Consider the following 17,843-nt stretch of genomic DNA (forward strand, 5'->3'; position numbering starts at 1 on the left):
GAATCAACAACATCATAACATCACATTTTCAGGCTTAAGTAGGGGATCAAGAAGTATTACTGGCGTAACAAAAAGAACGACCACATTTTACGAAAGACCAAATCAGAATTTAAAAGATCATTTCCGAAAAATCGTGTATGTTAGATACATCTAGCTCTGTGATTTGCAGACTTCAGGAGAGTTTTATGCAGAAACAAAATGCTAATGGTCGACTCGCACAGGAAGCCGTGGATCAACAACGTCCATGGTCGAAATTCCGTCGAGCCCAAACAGCCAATCAAATTTAATGTCCACTTGCCAGGACGCTGTCCAGAAAACCAGAAATCAAAATCAGAAAATCAGAACCATGAAGATAATGTGATTGTTCGGCAACCACGTGTTGCGGGTCTAACTCCAAATGTTGCATGACATGGGACCGATTCCCGCCATTTGCACTCTAGGCGTGTTCATGTTTGTCGTACAAGCCGACAACGTTCACGCCCTTGGTGCATGTGTCGCAACCACCTTTAGCCTATCATCAGAATGCATCTGACAGCTTACCTCACCTTTACCTCCAAAGTGAATATGACACATGGTCAGGAGACAACATCCGTTAACTGGGGTAGGCGCTGCAGGAGGAGTGAAGAAAACTCGCTCAATTTGATATTGGGATGTCGACTCAGATGCCAGACTGACTATCATGACAAGGAGGTCGTTTTATTTCACTTCATGACTTTTGTTTTGCGCACTCCCTTTGTCTGGCTCTCTTGCATACACACAGTATACCACCAGCAAGTTTGTTGGTTGTCAAGTTACTCTCACTTCGTTTCTCTTGTCCACCAGTTCCCATCACACGCCTTTTTATTTCTTGATTCCCGTCTTTGTTTGAGTTTGACTGTGTGATACAGTCAAATGGCCTTTTCCACAATGCTTGTAATACTTGACGGAAAAAAATGTTACTAAGCTTGGTAAATACGATATGAGTCCATAATGTGACAACAGCAGATCTTATAGCGCACAACTCTTTGTGGTACCGTCCTTATCCTGCACTTACTGTCTTAGTACTTCACTCTTTACATGTGTGGGAGATACACGCTGTAGCAACAGATGCTGAGTGAGTATGGGTAGACAGTGCCACCTAGTTCAATATGTAGGTTGCGCCTTTACTGTAGCTTCAGCGCATTGTACCAAGTAAACCACGTTACGTTATGACATGTGAATAAGATCGGTTTACCGCCGCTTATGGCAGTTAAATCTCAGCTTGGGAGCTTGTGTAGACATACATTAGCTTCTAGTTGATAGCATTATTAAGGTATGGGACACACGATATGGACTTTACATAGAGCACCATCTGGAGAGTGGAACAGTTGCAATCGGTCTGACGAGTGAAGGCTTTGACAACTCGGCTACCTCACCGACCAATAACTGTCTTTCTAAAACCCACCAGTACATCTGGAATATAGTAAATGTGTGCTTATAATCAATAATAAGTAAATTAGTAATAGTAATAACAGTTACTCTCGGCATCATGTGTCTGTCATCTGCAGTTAGAGTAGTCTCCCCTGTTACAGGCTCATCAACCCAACCACCAGCCGGCGCTACCGCTGGAGGCAACAATGTACTTGCTATAGGCCTTGGTGTTGGTATCACCGTTGTCATCGTTGCTATCGTCGTTATCATTGTCGTCATCGTCTGCAGACGTCGGGGCAACAGAGAGAGGGTAAGACAACGCTATTATTACGTGAAATACATTATTATAGTATGATTTTGTCATCATTGCTACTTTTGTAATTGTTTGAAGTGACAGACTGGGTGACTCAAGGGGACATGATGTTTTGAAATAGCTAATGGTATCTGTCGATATAATGAAGTTTAAATTGTTATTAATTCTGGAGATATAAGTTTAAAATGTTAATAGTTTGGAGAAGTCATTGTCGAGTTAGTTGGGTTGCAGTACATCGTTTGTGTAAAGTGAGTTTGGAGACATTTACAGTATATAGAGCTACAAATCCTAGGATCTTAAGTCTTTATGGATCTGAAAATGTATCCCTGTAGAAAAAAGGGACGGAACTCTCCTGACCTGTTTGCGTTCTACAATATCAAGCCACAGACTGGAGCAGGCATGTAAACATTCTTCGGAATATATGTAGCGGTGACATGTATTGCTTTAAATATTCAACCAAGTGCACATTGCTTTCATGAAGGAACTGATTGACATCCCCAAACCGAAACCATCACCCACACCAGGCCTCTACAACTCAGCATACAGCGTCAATGACGATGAGGTGAGTGGGATATATGTTTGAATGGGCTCAGTCTAGTGATGTTCTGAAAGTGTCGACATTGTTAAATCGCATGCCACTGCGCAGTACCGTTTTACTGTCACTTCAAAGATTTTCAAAGAAAACCTGGAATTATGAGTGAATCCATTCACTGATTACACCAATGTTTAATGGTCGCTAACATAAATGAACCAAAATCGATACTAGTGTTGTAGCTGTATTACATGTATGTAAACACAACACACGAGAAGAATATTTTGTATGTAACGACAGCCTCCTTCTCAACAGGCCCACATCTATTCGGAGTTGGCTCCCACGGGGAACGAGTTTCCTCGGGGCAGACTGAGGTTCCTCAACTCCTTGGGGGAGGGGAAGTTCGGGCGTGTGGTCATGGCAGAAGCTCTCAGCATCAACAAGACAGGCAAGTGGGAGGAGGTAGCGGTCAAGATGGTCAAAGGTGAGACGTTCATTCATATAAGTTCAATAAGTTTAATGCTTAAACTCTAATTCGAATGTAATTCATCAAATCTGAACAGTTACTTGAAGTGTATACGACGACTGTATCTACACCAGCTACATGTTGTTACAGAGACCGCCACTGACGCTGTGAAGGAAGACTTCTACCACGAGCTTACCATCGTGCGTAAACTGTCCACTCACCCAAACGTTGTTGCCTTCCTGGGCTGCGTCACTGCATCAGGTCAGTCGGTCGGTCAGATGCACCTGATGTGCTAGGTGTAAAGTAGTTAAGTCAACACAGAAGTCCAGCTGATGGACATTTTTTATACTGTTCGATGATGTGTATTCTCAATGAGAACTGACTATTAGTTATTCACCTTCTGACAGCTGGCGTTCTCTGATTATACGTCAGCTGTTGTACAGCAACAGGTGTTTCCTCACCCTACATGCATGATTCCTGATTTCTCAATCACCAAAATCCTCAGTCTCGGGTGACCTGTCCTCAGATGTATGTAGAGAGTGAAAACCCGAATATGACCCGCCGATCTCCCCAAACTATAAACCCTCCACTGGCCCATCTTCCGCGTTAACCCCACTGCTAACCTCCGATATCTTCCATGCCACACCCGACACCCACTCGTTAACCCCCAACGCGAACCTCCGATATCTTCCATGCCACACCCGACACCCACTCGTTAACCCCCAACGCGAACCTCCATGAAGTCAAATTTTGACATAGAGAAACCACATACACACTTAACCGCACGACTTGGAGTGGCCCATCTGTGGGGTTATTTCATAACCTCAGGTTAATTACCGTTATCGACTGACCAATGTCCATTAGTAACCTCCAGCCACCAAAACTCTTTCTTTCAGACCCAGTCCTTATGATCATGGAGTACGTCAATGGCGGCGACCTTCTCACCTTCTTAAGAAAACGACGACCTGAGAAAACTCCCGAGAAAACCTCAGAAGAGGAGGCCTTGACCCCCAAAGATATGTTATCCTTTGCCCTTCAGATAGCCCGGGGAATGGCGCATATAGCTGCACAGAAGGTAAACCTAATAGCTGTGAAGTCTAGGACATTGAGATAAACCATCCATGCCCCGATAATGTTGCCTCAGAATATCAAACATCCATGACTTGTTCAGCCACGTCATTCCAGGGGAATGGTGTGCCTGATCTATCTCTGACATCGTTCCTCTGACCCATTCGCTGACGAAGATTGTTTCTTCAATAGCATAATCCGTCCATTTATCATAACAATAACATAACAGAATTTCTGCACGTTGATTCATGCTACCATTTTTTTCTCAAACAATGTTATACCGGAATTAAACCAAACATTAATAGAATAGACATACAGATTTTGCGGGAACCTGACTAAATATATTTTCTCACACACAGCTCTTTGAGAAATCCACTTAGCATTTGTGAATCGTAAAAAGAACATGCGTTTCTATCTGAAAAGATATTATAAAGCAATATTAAGTAGATTCACCCACAGAAAGGTCTTTTCGATGTTTTCATCCTATTTAAATTAATTTACAATCAATATCAAATTAAAACGGTGTTATAAAGATACGAATTTAGTCTACGCTATTCCATTTAAATTCCTAGCGCGTTAAAGTTTGTTTTCCTCTCTGTTATTGACGTAACTTGTGTAGGAGCATGTCTTTATGTTCAAATTTCCGCACAGATAATTCACCGAGACGTGGCGGCGAGGAACGTTTTGATAGACCGGAAGCACGTGTGTAAAGTCTCGGACTTCGGTCTCGCCCGAGACGTTGAAGGTGCTGATGTCTACGAGAGAACAAACAAGGTTGGTTGTTATCCTGCCGAAGCAATGGATGTGGCGTTGGAAGACATAATTGTAGGCACTGTGAAACTACAATCAGATGATCGTGTACCATCGTGAATTGATCTTCAAAGATCAGATTTCGCTGAGCAGATATAGGTTTTCCTCCTGTCATTAACATTCAAATTAATCAACATTCACATTTGATTAAATCTCAAACATCGACATGCAATCGACTTTCTTGTCTGCAGTTTCTGTGTGATGTGTTGATAGCCTTTGCTATTTTCATTGGCAATGGACACTTACAGGTGGATGAATGTTTTTCTTGTTCCTGAAGCTGTCATGTATAATGCTTAGTATCCGATACTTTTATTCCACTGTGATCCGACAACGCATGCTGCTGAAAATGACCTGATAGCTCACTCGAGAAGTCACTCATGTACTGACCTCCATCTTTACTCCCAAAGGGTCCGCTTCCGATCCGCTGGATGGCCCCCGAGAGTCTGCGAGATTCTATTCACACGTCCAAGTCGGATGTATGGTCTTTCGGCGTTCTGCTATGGGAGATCGTGACGCTAGGTAGGTACTCCCTCATCATCATCATCATCAGCAGCAGCAGCAGCAGCAGCAACATCCTGGTCAAAGATATTTGCATAAGCATATCATGTGACACAGACGAGTATCGCGGGTAGATTATTACCTTAGGAACTGTTGCTCTTGTTATCGACAATCGATCGGCTCGTCGTGAAAAAGAATAACTGCGGCGTAACGCAGCATTCACTCACTACGTAAATGATAATCGTGCTGTATAGGTGTTGAAGGAAACTTGTTTATTGTCGTTGGTTGGCAGTATTACTACATAACTTCAGTATTAAAAGATCTAGTGTGGACCGACCTACTGTGATCATTAGTCTTCGCAGATCAAAGCATCGCAGTTGGTCTTCTTTCAATCTTAATATCCTTACATGTTTGCTCATACGACACATGAGATGTCAGGGAGAAGTTGCCTTAAGCAAACAAGCCTCAGAGGCGACTAATGGGATCGGATTGTCATGTTCGCTGATAGGTTAACACACATCCTGAGTCGACATTGCTTAGATCAGTGCTCATGCTGTTGATCACTGGATTGTCTTATCCAGACTCGATAGTTTACAGACCGCCACGATGTAGCTGCAATATTGCTGAGACTGAGAATGGCGTTAAACTAGCAGAAAGATAAATCAGCATGACGATATCTGGATAATGGAAGGGCCCTGTATGTATGTTTTCTTTGTCATGTTTCTGCAGGATCCAGCCCCTATCCGGGCATGTCAGGGCAACAGGTCATGACGTCTGTTCTAGAGGGCAAGAAGCTGGTGTGTCCGCCACAGTGTAACAAGGACCTGTGAGTATTAAACATGAAAAATATGTTGACAAGGCATCAGAGTGTAAGATACATAATGTCGTTAAACGGCATTGACCGGACATGTTCATTGGAACTAGTGTTGATAGTATTTGTGAGTATCAGCAGTTCAGAGTAGTTCTGCGGTCTGTATGGAAGCCAGCTTAACAGAGACATAGATTTGATTAGTGAGAAAATTGCTGGGTTGATCCGTAGTTGCCATTATTAGGAAAAAAACTATTAAGAAAGCTTTGAATAAGGGCGTGGTATTTGTGTGCAGTAATGATAATAGCAAAATTGTGTTATACTTTGTCATTCCTGACATTAGGTACAGCTAATCCCCAAGCGATCGTTATATTGTAATTACACATCTTGTAAACAATGATATTTTTTCCATCTTGCATATTTTCTTCTAGTTGCCTGTTTTCATTTATTAAATCATATTACTCTGATTTTACAAGTAGACTTCATTTATTGGAAGATTCGAAGTCTGTTTCTTTCGAAGCTTGTTTGTATTTCGTTTTACTTTGCATCCATATAGCTGTACTTTCGTTCTGTCAGATATGGAATCATGTCAAGATGTTGGAATGACTCGGACACATCTAGGCCGACCTTTGACATTCTATCGCGTGACTTTGAGAGGATACTGGAAGATGAAGGCGACTATATCCAGCTGAATCAGATGGAGGAGGGCATCTACCAGGTGCTGGAGGGAATGCGGCCGGAGGAGAAGTTGTAGGGGACACAGACATTGATGAGATTTAAGTGGGTGTCCCGGAAAGCGGTACTACTGGATGTGAAGTTGCAGGCGACACAGGCATATTCGGGAGACTGACATTTGTGTATTTGAGTCCTGGACAGTGGTACGACTCGAGATGAATCAGTAATCGACACACAGACATCTATAGGTATATTTAGGTCCTGGAAAGCTGTAGACCTGGTGGTGAACTTGCGGGGGGTGCATGTCCAACCAAAGCATGTGTCGAGCACATTCTAAATATTTCAGTGTTACCCTGTCATCTCAGACTGAATGCAGACATTATATTGTCATGGAATCGTTGATAGCCCATCTCAAAACAGTTGTTTTATGTTCCCGATGAATTTGTTGACAGTATAGAACTGCATTAGTGCATTGGGCCCACCCAAGTGTCAAGCCAATCACGTTTTGCTGGCTTGTGACAAACGTTTCTCTTCCAGTGAATCTCTTCTCTTCAATCTGGACGAATTTGATGAGAAATAATACATTGTGCCGATGCTAGAAAACAAGCATATAACTGATTTCTGTTTACTTCAGATCAAAGTGTGTTAATATTGTTGATTGTGTATGAAATTATTTGTACATATGACTTGTATTGAATTATTTTTTTATAAATTTTTGTTTGTGTTATCATTTGATGAAGCTGTGAAACAGGCAGGAAATGGCTCATAGGTTTCAATGCAGGCGTCCAAGCATAACCTTCCCTGCGACAACACAAACCGCTTTGGTGTCATCAATATTAAAAATACTTAAAATCTAAATACAGGTAATTCAGTCTTTGATGTCATCAATGTTAAGTACACATAAAAACTACATACAAGGAATTCAGTCTTGTGGACGGGGTCTAATGTGACCGGGTGGTCTGGTTCACTGACTAGGTCGACATGCCATCATACCTAATTGCGTAGATCAATACTCGTGATGTCAAGCTGTGGGTTGTCATGTCCAGATTCAGTTATTTACAGACAGCCATATAGCTGGAACATTGTTGAGTGTGGCAATAAAAAGCAAACCAACCTTCTGAGTCTCTAAATAATAGGTATCATTCTCACTGAGAGACATGACATACTAACTTGAAAGCCATCAACTCATGTCAGTCAAAAAATTGATAGGGTCCATTTTTTTAAAGTGTGTCATTTACTTGAATGTGAAGCAGAAAAGGGAAAACCATTTTAGGTCATAATAAATGCTTGAGATGAGCTTCTCAAACTTTTGGTACGTCTCTTACCAATCAGAAAAATGTTGTCCCTTGACCTGAAGCTATACAATAAGGCGATCAAGGCTGGACCTTCATCAAGTTGAAAACTGTTCTTTTCAGGAACATCAAGTCAGATGTTAAACTGCGTTCAGCGAAGGTGTATGGTACTAAAATGTTGAGAAAATAAGTTGAAACTGAACAAGATTTAATGATACAAAGTACAAACTATGACACCTCTTGTGTACATCTGGATGCAGATACAAACATTGGTGAAAACATGACAGACATTCAGAAGATGACATTGTTGGTCTCTGAAACTGTTATCTTTGAACCACCAAGCAGAGGTGTGAAGGATGTGGATTTGTTTCACTTGGTGTGGAATAAGAACAAATGCCTCTCACACAGCCAGGAGTCATGGGATAACCAATGGGAGCTGCCTGAGAGAAAGTTACCCGATAAAGCTGTCATGGAGTGATAAGCCATTTATCACTGGGATAAATGCAATCAATTCCTTGGAAAAAGAACTTACCTACCCTTTCACTTGTGATGATGTTTAGGGTAGTACAGGTCTGACAGGTGTGATATGAACAGGTGTACACATATTCAAACAATGACACAAGGGTCTGTGACGGCGTTTGTTGACATCTAGCGTTATGGTCTGGTGTGAAATTATGTTGAGGTTTTGTGTCGCACTTACCAGTAAAAGTATATTGACAAATGACAGATGTTGGCAGTATGAAGAAAACATGAAAAATGAACCAGTTCCATGTTTTATTGAGTAAAATCAATTACTTTGCTGTGAGTTTAAATTATTATGGCATTGGTCATTTCTTACTTGGAGGTAGGACATATGGCTGTTTAATGAAACATATTGACAAGACATCTTATAAAATTAGTATCAGATGGAAGTGTACGAAGTCTAGTAATAAACAAAAACGAGAAAAGGTAAATAACACACACATAAAAACACAAACAAACGGCTATTATCATATCAAAGAAAACCATGACATTTGCCTCAAAATGCCCATGATCGATTGGGGTAAAACCAAGGGCATTCTGAAAATGCTCCTCTGGGTAAGAACGTCAGTAACAACACATGCACGATGGGGCCTTGCATTGTCAGGAAGCATAGCAAATTGAGTTCAGTGAAGTAATGACAAGTTGTCCCCCCAATCACATGCCTGCACTTGATATCAGTGAAATGTCTGCCTAATTCTTTTTAAAGCCAACCATGGCGACAAAAATTCTGCATGCTACTCCGCACTGAAGATACGGACCTATTGTTTAATGTAGCTCTTGTGTTTGGAGAAAGTAATGTAAATGACAAATGAGTGTCTATGAATTTATCATGTAACCATGACCTGTGTACCTACAGGTTGCACATATATACATTGAATATTGTTAAGGATTCTTACAGATATACTATTGGCCTTAGGGCCACATATACAAATAAACAATCTGTCTGTCTGTCTGTCTGTCTGATATCAGTGAAATTCCCATGCATACACCCTGTTTGACAAAATAATGTTTTACAAACACCACTAGACATTAGATCACATTACCACTGTGCTGTCAGACTGACCAACACAGAAACATTTACAAAATATTGTGTGTTCCTGTACTTGTTTGTTGTGGTATACATTTGAATTCATTACTGAATTCAACGAAAACTTCAACAATTGGGTTACCACATCCTTCATCTTCAGTCTGCAAAAATCAATCAGCATAAACATTTAATGGAAAATGGTAATTTATTAACTTCAGAAGTGAAAACGTTCGGATAACTTTCAGTGTTTACAGTCAATAGCTGTTTTAATGTGGCAGTCTCACAGCGGCACTGATGCTCTGAAACAAGTTCATCCCATTCCCCTGAGATGTACTTGGTGCTGAGGAACCAGCAGGAGTAGGAGGCTGCACAGGCAGTCTGGCAGACATAAAACTGTGGTGAGGCCTGGTATGGGAGGAATGAGACAATACACTGTTATGTTGAAGCAGTGGTTGCACTAGGGGAATGTTTGTATGGGAGTGGCCTCCCCTGCCAGCCCAATGTCTGTATGAGTAACCACTGTTCACACTGTGGCCAGGATAAGTCTGGATGTTGGTTCCACCATAGGGAGTTATATAGTGTCTGTGAGTGGATGGAGTCATGAATTGTGCAGAAGGTGGAGGTAGATTTGTGTTCATGTAGCCTGGGTAGCCTTGCTCACTTCTTTCTGGTGTCTGCTGGGTGAAGGCGTGATCACAGGCCTGGGTGAACATGTGGCCGACATCACTTGACTCACTATACATAGTTTTGCTTGGTTCCGTCTCTTTCACTGGCCCCTTCTTACGTTTGTATGGAACGACATTAGCAGGAGATGGACATCTCTTTATTGAAGGCTTGTCATATGAAGCCTCTCCTATAGACTGATTCTTCACTTGGAACAACGACACTGAGGATGAATCAACCGACGGTTGTGAACTGGTCTGATTACTGACCAAAGTTCTTTGTAATCTATCATGTGCTATGTTTGAAGTCTGCACATGCTTTCTCCCATGATAATGTCCCTCATCCTTGTTTCTGATTTTCACGCTACTGTTAATGTGATCAGAGGTTGATGTTCCTGTCTTGCTGATACCTGGTGTGACCCTCATAGTCTGCCCTTCCTGCTTCCATTGGTCAGCATTGCTTGTTCCACCACCATCTACAGCTGCAGGTACGGGGAAACTGACCCCTGGCAGCTGTACAGAGGAAGATGAGACAGGCGTCACCCTGGCAACACTGTCATGGAGCTGATGCCCAGTGTAGAGGGCAGCTGGTTCAACCAGAGGTGAGGATATAAGCTGTATTTCTGTGGAGGTGTTCATTTCCGATTCTTTCTTCCTGCGTTTGTAGGGTATCACTGTCTCTGGTTGCCGTGGCAACTGAGAGATGTCTGGTCTTGTCAGCATTGCCTTTCCACCGGTCCTTCTCTCGAACTGGATCCTGTCAGTTGAGAACATAATTGTTAGTCTGGGTAATGCAAGGGAATTCAGTATTACTGTCAGAAATATGTGGGCTTCACACATTGTACCCATGTGGGGGATCGAACCTGGGTCTTAGGCATGATGAGCAAATGCTTCAACCACTAGGCTACCCCATCGCCACCACCAGTATTGAGGTAAGACAGCATCATGCTATGGTGTGTGTGTTTGGGTATGCTACTACTGGTCCATGCTACATCCAGGTTTATAATACAGGCTTACAAAGGTACCATGTCACAGTTTAACATAGAAACCACATTCAGGTAAACTATCCAGACTCCTAGTCCACTTTCCTTGTTGGAAGTGCAGTCTCTTAAAATGTGTAGATATAAAAACACCTCCCACCCACAGCTATCCTGTTTAACTGTCTGTTATTTTCACAGCTGTCAGTAGTCAAAGAGCAGTTTGGAACTTGAGCAATATTGGGAAACACATGACACACCATCAGCTCAAAAGCTTAACATGATCGTCAAAATCCCCACTGTAACTGACTCTTACTACAAATACAGTGTGCTACAGACCTAATGTGACTATCTGCTATGATATTCTGGGTAAAACAACAGATACGAATAATATCGCTTTTATGCCTGCTGTCAGCAGTATTCCAGCTAAGTCACCAAGGTCACAGCAATTTGTACACAACAATCTGCAGGAGGCAATCAATGATTCATATTAACTGCCTGATATGACATGCCTAAGTGACTGAGAACTCATTCTACCCTAGAATCCACTCGAGGAATAAGATGAACAGAGTGGAAGAATGGCTAGTGTGATGGTGAATTACTTAGAGTTGAGTCGTCTCCCCTGATGCCAGACACCTCCAAATGATGGCAGCCATGATGCAGATGTCTGAGACTTGTGATCAAACTTGGCACCAACACGGTTAGCTGGCAACTTCTTCTTCTTTTCTCTCTCCACTGAGGAAGAAGACAACATAATTAACACACTACAAACAGGACACTTAGACACTTTGGCTTTGTCAGTTCAGGTACCACAACAATTGGGAGCATGATTCCATCCTATGATAGGTACACAATTACATTCCATGTGCAGAATCAAACACAGGTCTTTGATATGGTGATTAATTGCTATAAAACAGCATATCCAACACTAGCAAATAAATGATATATACTTCAGATGTCTGAATGAAGTCTGTCTTACAATCAGAGATGAGATTACCCAGACACATCCCTTTTCAGCCTTATCAACTACACAATAACTTACCCTCCCTTGAATCAGGTCACATCAAACAACTAACAACACAGGACCTAGTGCTGGTTCACCTCAGTTCCCAGCCTCCTACAGATCACCAAAGTAGCCCCTTTTGGAATGTTGTGGCCTTGCTATTAGAGTTCATCATACAAACAGGACTTGATACTTACAGTGTTTGTTGTACTCCGACAGTGACGGCCCTATCTCCCCAGACCCAGTATCCTCATCTTCCTCCATCATCCAGGGGGGTGTGGCACCAGTGAACACATTGCCCTCCCCAACCTTTCCATCCTCCATCTTGGAGAGCTGATGAAAACACAGTCTCAGTTTTCAAATGTAAAACATATTGCTCAATTCACTTTTACAACAGAATAAGGGCAGCATTTGGGGTCACAAAGAACATTTGAACCATTTTATCTTGTCAGCAATCAATGTGTCCTTTCGTTCATCAGGAGAGATACTCGGCCAGATGACACTCCAATGTTGGTTGTCAGCAAAATGAAAGCAGTTGAAAAATAATCTCGACAAGAAGATTGAGTCATCAATACAGTGAACAAAGCTGACAGTTTATGATAATTTGCAATCAACCAATGTCGTCACCTAGGATGACCACTGAATGGCCACTGGTGCTACTCTACCACAGGAATCCCCCAATCATTTCTGATACACCCCTACCACCATGCAGTCAGGCCATGTATGACAATAGGCATGAATCAAAGTCACAGACAATTCCACCTGATTCCTTCTCCAGCTGCACTGTAAGCATGCAACATCACATATTTTTCATGGAGGATTGAAAACATCCTAAACGAACAGACGAAGCAGAGGTTGACAGTGTCAACAAAATAGTCATGCTGTTAGGTTACAATGACAGGCAGTGAGCTAAGTCAGGCAGTGAGCTAAGTCAGGCAGTGAGATAAGTCTTAAGTGAGACCACCCTATCCATCACATCACCTCATACAAAAAACAGGCTACAGTGGGCAAAATCTAACCTAGATTCAATACGAACATGAGGCACTGAGCACCCAGGCTCACCCGGAATTTCCACAACACTTCCTGCAGGCATACCTTATCACTCTCAGCAATGATGGATGTGAGGCCAATTACTTCAGCTGAAACTGTCTTCTTTCCTGACATGCCAACAGCATGGCTGTTGCCATGACTACTGGACATTCTGGGAGTCACATGACCAGGCACTGAATGCTGCGATATCTGCTTTGTAGACGTCTAAAGAATTCAGGAAACTTCTAACAAAATGGTCAATTGCAATACATGGGAATATGAAACAGCCTTCAAAATTCACACTTCTCTAGTCAGAGAGACTACAATATGTCATGATAAGCTTACTACAAAATATTTATCACTAAACTTCAAAAACATTAGAGAAGCCTCATATATCAAATTAAAAACATTTTGTCATGGTGATTTCATGCTCTTGTTCAAATTAATAATCTACTCATGAATTAATTTTTATTTAAACTCAAGCAATCCTGAGGACATAAAGTTGTTAAACAGTACATATCACAGCCTCTGACACACAACCCCTCTGATGAGGACTTTAAATAACATGGATACATTCAGGTTATCTCCCTTGATTAGGAGATGTACCGGCAGAGTAATCTCCCTTGTTCACACACCTGGGTCCATGACGCCTGCATCACAAGACTTGGTTTCTTGGTCACCTGGTTTCTCTGGGCAGCCTGACTCCGTATCTTGCTTGCAATCTGGAACAAACAGATCACATGCAGCCTGAATACACGTGTCTAACACAAAATCAAACACCTGTAAAGGTTTTTGTCTGGCTGCAAAAAATGAATTGAATTGGGAAACCTCATTTCATTGTCATCGCAATCACTCTACTGAAATCGAGTCCTGGGTAGTTTTAATAACAGTACAGAGACCTAAGGTGCTGCAGATTTGTTAGACAAATACCAAAGAACCTGAATCAGAAAACTTGGATAAGTGCAACTAATGTTCGTAAGCCATGGCTCAGGGCACACTATGACTTCAGCCCAAGTTGAGAACACAGTATAACATAAGCCGAGGTCGAGTACACATTATGACGTGAGTCCCAGTTCAACACACATTATGACGTAAGCCCAGGTTGAGTACAAAGTATGATGTAAGTCAAGGTTGAGTACACAATACGACAAAGTCGAAGTCGAACACAGTATGACATGAGTGCAGGCTAAGTACAAAGTATGACGCAAGTCAAAGTCCAAGAGTCCACAGTATGATGTAAGTCAAGGTTGAGTCCACAGTATGATGTAAGTCAAGGTTGAGTACACAGTATGATGTAAGTCAAGGTTGAGTCCACAGTATGATGTAAGTCAAGGTTGAGTACACAGTATGATGTAAGTCAAGGTTGAGTACACAGTATGATGTAAGTCATGGTTCAGTACATAGTACGACATAAGCCTAGGTCGAGTACTCAGTATGATGTAAGTCAAGGTTGAGTACACAGTATGATGTAAGTCATGGTTCAGTACATAGTACGACATAAGCCCAGGTCGAGTACACAGTATGATGTAAGTCAAGGTTGAGTACACAGTATGATGTAAGTCACGGTTCAGTACATAGTACGACATAAGCCTAGGTCGAGTACACAGTATGATGTAAGTCAAGGTTGAGTACACAGTATGATGTAAGTCATGGTTCAGTACATAGTACGACATAAGCCTAGGTCGAGTACACAGTATGATGTAAGTCAAGGTTGAGTACACAGTATGATGTAAGTCATGGTTCAGTACATAGTACGACATAAGCCTAGGTCGAGTACACAGTATGATGTAAGTCAAGGTTGAGTACACAGTATGATGTAAGTCATGGTTCAGTACATAGTACGACATAAGCCTAGGTCGAGTACACAGTATGATGTAAGTCAAGGTTGAGTACACAGTATGATGTAAGTCATGGTTCAGTACATAGTACGACATAAGCCTAGGTCGAGTACACAGTATGATGTAAGTCATGGTTGAGTACACAGTATGATGTAAGTCATGGTTCAGTACATAGTACGACATAAGCCTAGGTCGAGTACACAGTATGATGTAAGTCAAGGTTGAGTACACAGTATGATGTAAGTCATGGTTCAGTACATAGTACGACATAAGCCTAGGTCGAGTACACAGTATGATGTAAGTCAAGGTTGAGTACACAGTATGATGTAAGTCATGGTTCAGTACATAGTACGACATAAACCTAGGTCGAGTACACAGTATGATGTAAGTCAAGGTTGAGTACACAGTATGATGTAAGTCATGGTTCAGTACGTAGTACGACATAAGTCCAGGTCGAGTACACAGTATGATGTAAGTCATGATTCAGTACATAGTACGACATAAGCCCAGGTCGAGTACACAGTATGATGCAAGTCAAGGTTGAGTACACAGTACGACATAAGCCTAGTTCGAGTACACAGTATGATGCAAGTCAAGGTTGAGTACACAGTACGACATAAGCCCAGGTTGAGTACACAGTATGATGTAAGTCAAGGTTGAGTACACTGTACGACATAAGCCCAGGTCGAGTACACAGTATGATGCAAGTCAAGGTTGAGTACACAGTACGACATAAGCCTATGTCGAGTACACAGTATGATGCAAGTCCAGATGCAGTACACATTATGAGGTAAGCCCAGGTCGAGTACACAGTATGATGCAAGTCCAGATGCAGTACACATTATGGCATAAGCCCAGGTCCTGTGTACAATGTGTTTCACCTCTGTCTGTCCCATACCTGTGTCAGCTGTGTCTTCACTCTCTGTCTGTACACAGTCACAGCTGTGTCGGCCTTGTTGTTGAATCTGCAACATGAGGGTTCATTACTACCTCATCCATTAACACGTGTAAAAGCATTTAGAGATATTAGCAATAACTGAAGCTTTAAAGTCATCATGATGTCTTAATATGTAAGTTGAAAACATTCCACACATTCATAAATTTCATGCTGTAACTCAAAGTGTTTCGCAGAAAGACAGTGTGGTGTTTTGAGATATACATATTTGTGGGAAATCACTAAAGTTTGATCAATAAAATGAAACGATTTTGCCACAGAAGACCTAATCAGAGACCTGAAATAACAGTGTAATCCCATATGTTAGCAGTAACACAAGCTTGCTTCACAATACTTCATTGAACAGGTGCATAAACAATTTGCTGTATATTTGATTTTGGTGGAAAACAAGAGCAATAGTGTTATTCAAGGCTTCAGAATCAGAATGGCTGGTATCTGTGCATGCAGTGGCTGCAAAATAATCAGTATAATCAGTATATAATCACCTACATTTTCCTTATGTGTTCTGAACGTTCTTCTAATTGCCTAATGACTGAAATATTTGCACAGCCCAAGACTTTGTTTTGTCACCTTTCCTTGCTTAACACTGAATTAACATAAAAACATAGAACCAATGGAAAAGTAAAGCTGTTTGCGACCACATCAAACTTCATAAACTTTTACATAGAACTTACCTCTCTGCATCCTCTTTACTGAGAATATATTTAGCTTTCTTTTTCTTGTCAATGATATTCTTCCAGAAAAATTCACCAGTCTTCTTGGCATGATCATCACTGTAGCAAAAACACAACAATGTAACCATGATGACATATCTCCACTGTAACAAGGCCACTTAGGACTGTAACCACCTGGAACAGTGAAAGAAAATATCACACAACTGAAGGTACTGATTTATATCTGACTGAACCAGTAACAGGCTCACCTTGATATGTGCAGTATAAGTCCTCCATGTTTGACCGTACAGTCAGCCTCGGCCCTGTGTTTGCTGATCTCCAACTCACAAAAGTAACACCAGAACATTGCTCCATTTTCCCATCCCAGTGCCTCAACACCTGGGTTGTCGATGAACATACATCCATCCTGTATCTGGAACATCAGATGAAGTCGCTGGACATATACACAGTGTGACATCCTTAAGGATGAGTCAACAGCTACAAGGTCAGAAGGAAACAGAAAACGTAAGTAGCTGGACAAACATGACATGGTCAAATGTGGGAAGGACCATCAAAGGGAAGAATTCCTTGTTACATCACTATACTGAGAAAGTTTTGCTTCGGAGAATCATTAATTCATTGCAAAGCAGTTTTTATGTATTAGTTTCCTTTACAACCATCACATGCTGACAAGTTTTTCAGAAAGTGGGGCCTTGTTTTAGGCAATCATGGTACTAGGGGACTGTTCATGGCAAACTAGTGACAGACTACTATGGAGCTTTTTATAGGTTTATTGTTTGCTGGATGTTATCATAAAATGTCATTATTACATGATCCTCCATACACAAGCATGAGCAATGTTCCCCAATCAATGGCCATCTGGACAGTCTGTCTGAAACATTATTTGAATCTTAAGTACAATCAATTCTAACATGAACAAAACGGTGTTTTGACTGAGTTTGATTCCCACATTAAACAGGATTAAACAGCAGGCTAGAATGCAGTTTACAACTCGCATCACCCCTTACGATCCTCAGGGTTAGGGCTTTGGGTTAGGGCTCCCGTGATTACCTTCTTCTCAAACTTCTTGAGTATGTTTTGCAATACTTCTTGATGCCTTTTGGAGTAGATGTGTTTTTTCCGTTTCTTGTGGCTTATTTTACAGAGGTTGCAGTAATCAAACTGCATAAACGACGTCGTTTCAGCTGCCATTTCAGAGACAACATTACTTTCTTATAGAGTTACTTCCCTTAATCTATCACATTCTAACTAGACATCACACAGCGTGACTTCTTCAAGCCAATATTTGATAAACCGGTTTCAGAT

General features: G+C 41.5%; 2 protein-coding genes across 5 annotated transcripts in view; one reads left to right on the top strand and one right to left on the bottom strand.

Annotated features, from left to right (window-relative positions):
- Positions 1 to 7,271, top strand: part of LOC137286672 (fibroblast growth factor receptor 3-like) — a 28,308-nt gene extending 21,037 nt beyond the window's left edge. For 2 of the 4 annotated variants that reach the window (XM_067818672.1, XM_067818659.1), the window contains 9 exons: positions 1,551 to 1,699; positions 2,184 to 2,264; positions 2,550 to 2,718; positions 2,851 to 2,961; positions 3,597 to 3,775; positions 4,420 to 4,542; positions 4,986 to 5,097; positions 5,806 to 5,902; positions 6,461 to 7,271. In XM_067818672.1, coding sequence (XP_067674773.1) covers positions 1,551 to 1,699; positions 2,184 to 2,264; positions 2,550 to 2,718; positions 2,851 to 2,961; positions 3,597 to 3,775; positions 4,420 to 4,542; positions 4,986 to 5,097; positions 5,806 to 5,902; positions 6,461 to 6,638 — 1,199 coding nt within the window. In that variant the 3' untranslated portion in view covers positions 6,639 to 7,271. Of the gene's footprint in view, positions 1 to 1,535; positions 1,700 to 2,183; positions 2,265 to 2,549; positions 2,719 to 2,850; positions 2,962 to 3,596; positions 3,776 to 4,419; positions 4,543 to 4,985; positions 5,098 to 5,805; positions 5,903 to 6,460 lie in introns of all 4 variants that reach the window. The other 2 variants (XM_067818664.1, XM_067818652.1) reach the window with 2 other exon arrangements.
- Positions 7,272 to 8,608: 1,337 nt separating this feature from the next.
- LOC137281575 (uncharacterized) lies at positions 8,609 to 17,774 on the bottom strand. Its single transcript, XM_067812933.1, has 9 exons — positions 17,589 to 17,774; positions 16,787 to 16,950; positions 16,539 to 16,637; positions 15,808 to 15,874; positions 13,707 to 13,793; positions 13,138 to 13,296; positions 12,240 to 12,375; positions 11,642 to 11,774; positions 8,609 to 10,819 (listed from the first exon to the last, which is right to left on the bottom strand). Exons 1-9 carry the CDS (start codon positions 17,727 to 17,729, stop codon positions 9,667 to 9,669), a joined length of 2,139 nt encoding a protein of 712 aa, XP_067669034.1. The 5' UTR covers positions 17,730 to 17,774; the 3' UTR covers positions 8,609 to 9,666.
- Positions 17,775 to 17,843: the final 69 nt, after the last annotated feature.

Source organism: Haliotis asinina, chromosome 1 (genome assembly GCF_037392515.1).
Source record: "Haliotis asinina isolate JCU_RB_2024 chromosome 1, JCU_Hal_asi_v2, whole genome shotgun sequence".
NCBI lineage: Eukaryota > Metazoa > Mollusca > Gastropoda > Lepetellida > Haliotidae > Haliotis > Haliotis asinina.